The sequence below is a fragment of the Notothenia coriiceps genome, unplaced genomic scaffold (assembly GCF_000735185.1).
Source record: "Notothenia coriiceps isolate Sejong01 unplaced genomic scaffold, NC01 NC01_scaffold00037246, whole genome shotgun sequence".
In the NCBI taxonomy this organism is placed as follows: domain Eukaryota; kingdom Metazoa; phylum Chordata; class Actinopteri; order Perciformes; family Nototheniidae; genus Notothenia; species Notothenia coriiceps.
In genome coordinates this window covers 2,523,853-2,532,578 of record NW_011369947.1, presented here as the reverse complement: position 1 = coordinate 2,532,578, position 8,726 = coordinate 2,523,853, and the positions used below count along the sequence as shown (strand labels likewise).

At 39.1% G+C, this 8,726-nt stretch overlaps 1 protein-coding gene across 1 annotated transcript in view; it reads left to right on the top strand.

Annotated features, from left to right (window-relative positions):
• LOC104966279 (rap guanine nucleotide exchange factor 5-like) overlaps positions 1-8,726 on the top strand; it is a 21,306-nt gene that overhangs the window by 7,240 nt on the left and 5,340 nt on the right. The window contains exons 5-10 of the mRNA XM_010795462.1: positions 2,159-2,237; positions 2,506-2,650; positions 2,736-2,833; positions 5,774-5,804; positions 6,025-6,103; positions 7,221-7,370. Of these exons, the coding sequence (XP_010793764.1) occupies positions 2,159-2,237; positions 2,506-2,650; positions 2,736-2,833; positions 5,774-5,804; positions 6,025-6,103; positions 7,221-7,370 (582 nt within the window). The remainder of the gene's footprint in view (positions 1-2,158; positions 2,238-2,505; positions 2,651-2,735; positions 2,834-5,773; positions 5,805-6,024; positions 6,104-7,220; positions 7,371-8,726) is intronic.

Genomic DNA, 8,726 nt, shown 5'->3' with positions numbered 1-8,726 from the left:
TCATACAATAATTGTGTCTTTGTGTAATAGGTATCCGGTGTTTGCGTTCAAGCACAAATCAGTTTTTTGTTATACTAAGATATGCAATCTTTAGCTGAGCCGCTGTCAAATGTACTTGTTTAAAAGCTGAATTTAGATAAAAGATCTGCAAACTGCGCCAAATAAATTCAATGTAATTCATATTTAAAGGGACCTATTATGCAAAATCCACTTTTTCATGTCTCTTATACACAAACATGCGTCCCCTCTGTGTAAAGACATTCTGGAAGTTTCAGGAAAAAAGATTCTCTCTTTTTGTCCTGATCCATTTATATAAAAACCTGTCTGAAAATGAGCTGATCAAATTTTGGCCACTTAGTGATGTCATAACGATTTTTTGGCTTGTGTAACCATTAGCCAATCACCAACCAAGGTAACACCCCCAACCTTATCACCTGAATCTCCTCCTAGAGCACCAGTGTGTTCTTTTTAACCAAATATCTCTCAGAGGGGCGTGGCTCCTTATTTTCATCTGAATATAACAGACAGAGAATCAGCACTTTTGAAACACTACTACGTAGTCGTCGTCGTCGTGTGTCTGTGTGTGTGTGTGTGTGTGTGTGTGTGTGTGTGTGTGTGTGTGTGTGTGTGTGTGTGTGTGTGTGTGTGTGTGTGTGTGTGTGTGTGTGTGTGTGTGTGTGTGTGTGTGTGTGTGTGTGTGTGTGTGTGTGGTTGGATGGCTGATCTTTTGCATGTTGTTTTTCTGGCTTTTGTGTTAAGGTGGGTTACTGTATTCTTTATGGGAGCTACATATGTATGAGTGTGTAACCTCTCATAAGCATTGAGTGAAGCATCCACAGCTGCTCTGCGCGGATTAGCATAATGATGTCAGCGAGTCCTGTGGACCAGAACGTACACAAAGGCCCTGGGAAGCCAGTGTGAAATTAAAGGGGAGAATATACAATTCTGGATATGAGGCACACTTACACAAGGGTTGAGAGGACGTTGGTCTTAATAGGATTTGCAAAGCTTTTTTGCTTGTGGTCGGCATCATGTCTTGGACTTAGTCTTTGAATTCACGCCTTGACCTCGAGTGTTTTTGCAATTTATGAAATTCATTTTTACAGCTTCTTATAATGCCAAATTATTTCATTTTATTAAGAGATTCTGGGATTCTGTCTTTGTTTATCAAGGTTAAACAAATTAAGTGTTTTGATGATGTAAACTATGAATGCATTTCATGTTATTTGAGGGGAGTTGGTGGTCTACTTGGCCTGCTTTGATGTAATCCTTTTACAGAAACACTTTCCCATGTGTAACCTTGGGAAGAAGCTCATAAGGATACAGTGGTTGCTTGTAAACACATTAGGATAATGGTCAAGCAATATCGGATGCTTTTTTTTCTGGTTGCAAGATAGCCAGAAAGAAAACATACTGTACACTTCATTAGAGGTCGAAGAGAGTCAACTGGCACGTTATTGGCTTATCTTTTCTGATACAGCTTGCAATGACGAATGTGTGAGATTGAAGATAAGGCCAGTAAGGCTTGTTTGAACTTGTTGGCCCAAAAATAGAACAGAGGAATCCTTAGTGGTTTCAGCACATGCAATTATTTAAGACTGACCACGTAGAATAATGTGCCAGTCTCTCACATTATCCTCGCCTCTGAAATGGCTCTCCTTAGTGCTTATTAACTGGTACTTGACTGCAAAAAGGGAGCTCTACTTCTAGTATTAGTGGAGTGAAGAACTGGTGCAAAGTCACTCAGCCCAATTAAAGTACAGACATACTGTATGTGCGAACATTAATCATACAGTTGTCAAGGTCACTGGTGTATTTGCCCACCAGCATCCTTTCACAAACCTAAAGAGGCTGTGTGTGTGCTGGATTTATTCAATATATATCTATAAATCAAGTTATATTATTAGAAAATAAGGCTGAATAATTAATGGAATGAAATATTGTGGCGCTGCATATATGTATCTGCGACAAAAATTTTTTTTTACTAAAAACATGAATATTGATGCAAAAATGATCATTCCCTTCGATATTGTGAATCATATCCCAATTACCATACAAGTCATATATTTGATATCACATATAATCGTATATTTCTTTCCAAAATGTTCACGAACCTGGAATTTGTTGTCAATTGTCAATAACGTGTTTGTCCTTACAGATACGCTACTGGATGATTTTCTGCTGACCTACCCAGTGTTCATGTCAACCAGTGATTTATGTCAAGCTCTGCTGGGACAATATCCTTAAAAACACGGGCATTACAGAAACATTATTACAAATATCGACACATAATAACCTTCTTTTGTGAATGCTAAAGGCAGACGTAGGTGCTTTATACAAAAACACGACTGCTTTATTGAGTCAAAGCTACTCCACTACACTCAGCTGTGTTCACACTCCGCCACCTGTCCTTATACAAACACACACATGCTTCACTGTATGCTGCATTTGACCAGCAAATAGATCTCGCTCTCCATCTGTGCTGAAGCCTTAACTGAATCCCACCTATTGCACCAAGCGCCACAGAGGGAAGGAGGACAGGAAGGAGGCTGTGGAGAGGAAACAGAAAGTCCTTCACCTGGTGTCGCAGTGGATGGCCCTCTGCAGAGACTTCCTGAGGGACGACGAGCATGTCAAGCTGTTCATGAAGGTAGGAAATATAATGTTCAGAAAGGAAAAGGATGGAAACTGGGTGTGTTGATATTGGAGAAATGAAAATTGACATTTCCTTCCAGACTTTGTATCGTTACGTGTTGGATGATCTCTATGAGCACCCATCCCTGGAGAAGGATGTGAGGGAACTGCAGAAACTGTACCAGCTGCACCGCACACAGTGAGTGACCTTATGATAACCTTCTTTCATATTTTAGGTCATGAGACACGGGGTGATTCCATACATACTAAGCAAAGACCATCGCATACTGTACAGAAGCACCTTTGATAAAAGAATCGCAGACAAAATTGCTTTTAAATGGGGTAAATTAGACAGAATGAACAAAACAACAAGGGTAGAATGACATAATATAATCAATGCAAAGGAGATGGAAACTAAGACCCACTTGATAATATAACAACAACATATATTAAAAAGATGAAATAGAATACATAGAGCGCATATCAAAAGTCTAATGCAGTACTGATGTGTGAATCATGCACCTATACATCAATAAACCTTCCAGCACCATCAAAAGAGCTCCATTCTCTTCTACTGTGTTCTTATCTTTTCTTTGTTACATCAATGGCAGAGATTTACATTTTCAAGACGAAATCTCAGAAAGTATTTTGCGGCATTTTCGCCTCAAGTGTGCTCTCTACCCTTTGGTCTCTAAGGCTATAAATAAACACAACAGAACCTACTTTTCCCAACCGACACAGACTCACCATCGCTTGTGATAACATCGAATTAAGCATTTTGCATCTCAATGTATTCCCTATGCTGCAACCTCACTGTGTGTCTGATCTGTGTCAGGCACAACCCAAAGTCACAGTCCAGAAAAGTATCAGAAAAGTTATAGCTATTTAAAAGCTAAAGTGAAGAAAGCTTTCCAGATATCTAAAGGTAGTGTCTCCTGTAGTGTTGGGGCAAAATCACTTTGTGTAAATAATCTATAAAATGGAAAAAATGATACATGTATTGATATCTGGTCTGGGTGTGTTAAAACTGTGGTTATGACTGTTGAAGGTCTGAAAAGAAGCAGAGACACTCGCTGGTCTCTGAGTGCAAAGAAAGAGCTGCTTCTCTGCTTGGTGCCTTTATTTAGCCTCTCATCAATGAATGCATTCAGAGGCTTGAGACTAATTTCAATGTTCTGGGTTGTTATGCACAGAAATATGAAGGTCACAGGGCTTTTTGTCATTAATCTCTCAAATTGAGGAAATACAGACATTTTGAGAATGAATGACATGCTCCTTGAAATGTGTCACTTGCCATGAAAAGAAGGATGTTCAACTACTCATTAACTGGACACAATTGTAGCTATACAACCCCAAATTCACATACATGTAAAATACCTACTGCACTGATCAAATGCGAACATAACTTAAAACATCCTCATCATTAACGTCCACACTTAGATTTATTTTTGTTCTGACAGCTGGCAAACCCTGGCCTCATGTCTCCTTGTATAAAAAGGATTACAATAACTTCCCTGCGGCACAGTATACATATTTTCAATACTGAAAAAAAAGGTATCTCGGATAAAAGAAAGGCTCAGTATCTGCAAATACACTGAGTATAGGTTTTGCTTGCTATCATGACACATTTTGACACCAATTGTGTCATTGATCCCTCGGATTTATTAACACTTGACTTTTCCTTGTTACATGTATTTAACCAGTACATACAATTGTACTCAAGCGTTTACACAACCACAAAATAATCAATCTGTGTCAAAGAGATAATAGCAATCACCACAAACGTGTAAGCTGAAGCCCTACTGTAGCTTATTACATCGACCCTTCCCTCAGTACAACAAAGCCACACACTTACTGTATGTCAGTGAATCTTAAACATGCATGTGTACATGCGCACATGGACTCAAGCTTACTTATATGTTTTTATTTGCTTACACACACATATACAGTACGCACAATGATGCACTATACAAGTTGTAGATTGACCATTGCATTGGACAAGGAGTCAGCTTCTTTTACATTCAGTATTGTATGTGTGTATTATTGATGTGCTGTATATTAAATATAGCCATAGCTCAAACTTATTTAGTTGAGTCTTGAATATTGATTCTGTTTTTCGTTTGTTAAAGTGAAGCTGTTTTTTTAATTAGAATTTAATAACAATAGGCATCACATTTCTCTTTGACATGTTTCAGTGTAAACAACCCCCTGTCAGCAGACACATTGCCACACCCGTGTCCCCCTTCCCCTCCCTCAGCCACAGCCTCCAATCAGATCTCCTCCCTGGGGGATGCTCCGACCTGCCGCCCATTAGAACAGCACAGATAATCACCCTGACTCTGCGCCTACTTTATTCATGTTTATATGCAGGGGGATTCTCAACACCCACTCCTTTAAAGAAGGGACTTTGTGAGGGTTTTAGCAACTGACATAATCTACTATTTATGAGCTTTTGACAATCAGGCTCACTCCGGGGGAGGGGGGCTAGGATCTCTGCTTTGTGACAATCTGCTGCCAAGCGAAAAAGCTAAAAGGTGTATTTCTTTATGGAAAGAAGATTCATTCAGCACTTTGATGCCAGAAACTTCTATCAGGCCTTTGTGTGAAGCTAAAATCACACATTTCTGAAAGCTTAGGTTGTTCTCTCTCGTTCTGTGACGGTATATTTCACAGAGCTCACTTTTTTTTGAGTAGCAAAAGAGTCAATTTGATCACAAGCTCTGTTTTGACAATTCAGTGGGAATCAGGTTTTTCATTAGTGCAGGCCTGCTGCTAGCCGGAGAGGGGGGATCCCTCAGGGCAGGCTTTGTGCCAACATGCCTATTGTGATGCTGAGCCCAGTGAAAGCAGAGGGATGCTAATGGCTACGGGCCTATCCATCTTGCTAGTCGGGTCTGACTGATGACAATACTGTAAGGTGATTAAACGAAGGGGTCACAAGGGAAGGTCTACAATCTACAAAGCAATCTAATCTCATGTTGAAACTCATCTTGAATAATGGACTGAACACTGCAAATGAGTATATGTGTAGCTACATTCATTTGACCTTGATTAAAGACTGGTGAAGTGGTGTTGTTGTACTTCTATAAAACAGGACAAAAATAGTTATTTTACTGATTTATTTGTCTTTCTTTTCCAGTACGGTGGATAACTATTCCCCTCAAAGAAAGGTGAGTGAAAATATCTCATGACACCTCTTTACGACATATTTAAGACAGAAATCATTGTATTTAAGAAAGCAGGCCAACCATTCATACTCAATAGGGTGTTGGAGCTATTGTCGTTCCATTTCCTGCTTTACACATTGTTTTATAGTTCTAGCTAAATGCCCGCAATGTTCCCAGGCAATATGACTGCATGTCAAAATCCACGGATTTCCTTTCTTTTTAGAGCAAAGCACTTTTCCACCAATCGAGCCTAAAAGAGAACAGGCTCCAGTCCAGAGGAACACAGAGGGAGAACAAGGAAGGTAAGTCGTAAAACACGGTGTTTCTTCACACATTCTTCCCAGCATACGTTGATTCCAAATCTGTCGAGACATTTAGACTGAACAGTAGAACAATAGACGCTTTCCAAGAAAGGGACAAGAAGTTTCTGAAATGAAATTCCTGACTGATGACTTGTGAGTTTCTTTTGTAGTGATTTTTTGCTTATTTTAAAGGCCAGGTTCACCCAAATAAAATAAAGAAACAGTCCCTTTTTAATACAATCTAGCCATGCAGACAGTTTGACTTTATCTGCTGATGAATTCTCTTTCTTAGAGGTTTCGGCTTCTGGATAATCCAGACCTCTCTTTGAATACATTTTCATTTAAACTGCTTTCGACCAAAGAAATTGTCCCCGCTGACCCTTTTCCTTCATCAAGATAAATCTATTGAGTATGCTTGGTCCATCCTAGTAATGCCAGCCCTCTCCAGTTGAGTGGTTACACTGGAGTAGTGGAGTCGGTGCTTTGCTAAAGGTCACCTTATCAATAAGAGGCAGCCCTGTTAGATCCTTTCCTTCCCGACGGCAGAAGGTGACTTCATTAATTGTAATTTCTTTCTGGCTGAAGGTGTCCTGATAAATTGTTTTTAAAAAATATCTTTAAGATGTTTCTGCATTATAAGGAAGTCTTGTGTCTTTGTGTCATAATCTAGTTTCAAAATGTTATTATTTAGAAAACCTGATGCCATTTAGTATTATGTGCAGCATCTGATTGAGTTCATGCCTAAATATATAATGAAACTGTGATGGATTTTGTGTGTAACTATTATGTTTCTGTTTCTTTTAGTGAACTGCCAGCCAGGAGTTTAGCCTTGTAAAGCTTTTACAGTCACACAATCAGAATCTCAGCTAACACAACATCTATAAACGCCTTAAATGTAAAACAAATTGCTCATACATAACTGTAACCACAAGAGGAAATGCGTTACCAAAGAGGCCATATGTAGCAAAAATACTGTGAACAACACTACGTTTAAAAAGGACCATTAGCCTGATTTAGTAATGCTAAGTCCAAATCAACACAAATGATTCTTCCTCTTTGATGAATGCAGTATGCTTTTAGGTTTTATAGCATTTCTCAAATGTTCTCTCTGTTACAGTGCTGTGTCACGTGTATATCACCATGGACTCGTTCCTGAGTATGAGGGCCCACGGCGGGGTGGTGGCCCAGGAGCTGCTTCAGGCCGTGGCAGAGAGGATGGACGTCCCACTCGGGGAACTGGTGCTGGTGGCTGTCACTTACAATGGGGGTAAATACTATTATAACCAACCAGCATATTGCACAACACACACTTACTATGGCCATTACAATGCTTTATATACACTAACTTACACAACAGTGTCAATCTGATCAGGAAGGGAGAATTTGCATATGTCAACATTGTTTTCAATATTTATACACATATAGTTTCCAGCAATAATTACCATCAGTGTACAATTCAGTACAAAATAGATAAAAATAGGTCATTCTAAAAATCCTTGTTATTACATATCCAGGGTTCTTACGGTCATTAAAAACCTGGAAAAGTCATGGAAATTCAAAATGCAAATTCCAGGTCCTGGAAAAGTTATGGAAAACAATATTTTCCTCAAAGTTTTGGAAAATATATATTTTAGTTAATCGCCGAAATAGTAATACTATAATGATAATAAATACTGTATCGTATAGTAATGAAACGTAAAATGGCATTTAACTTTCGAGGTGTTTTGCTGGTGAGAGATTTTAGTTGCTTTAGCCTGTAGAAGCTAGTAAGCCTTGATTTGTTTTAGATAGGCACATCATGTTTCATGCAGACCTTATTTTCCTGTTCCATGATAAAATAAACCATTTTCAGTGGTACCGCTGAGAAACAGAACTTTTTTTGGTCATGAAAATTAGGTAAAGGTCATGGAAAATCATTGGTGAAAAAGTGTATGAACCCTGCATATCTTATTGGAGTTGACTATAAGTAAATAGGCTTGTTTGAGACGCGTTGCGGCTCGCCTCGAAAGTAGACGAGAATAGCCGATCGCAGCCGGGGGAGGTCTCAAAAAGCTCGCCTGAAGTCGGACAGCTCCGAGTCGGCTTCTTCTTCTTCTAATTCTTCGCCTTCTTCTTCTCTCGGTTTTTTGGCGGATTGCAAACAACTTTAAGGTGCATACCGCCACCTCCGGAGTCGGCTTGACTCGGTTTGCATTATAAAGAATGCACACATGTGTTTAATCGTTAATGTCAGATATGTACTAAGTAAATACATTTGTTCCTGCTCAAGATTAGATTCAACTTTATTGTTATTGCACATATTACAGGTACTGAGACCCTAGTGGTCGTCGTGTTGCATAATCAAAATTTGGATTTATACGTAGATTTTATCACCGTATATATGCGAGAATGTATAATAGGGGTTTCTACCCTTTGCCTGGATGCGACCGTGATTAGAGCTTCGTACTCCGGTACCACCGAAAAGTTGCACGACCACTACTTTGAAGGTTAACCAGCCGTTTTTAAACGATACCAACAAACTACAGTCAAAAATTGCAGCGGGGAGGTAATGTAAAAGTATTAACAAGGTGTAAAATAGTAGTACTTTAATTATAGTATGTATACATTATATGATATGAACGTG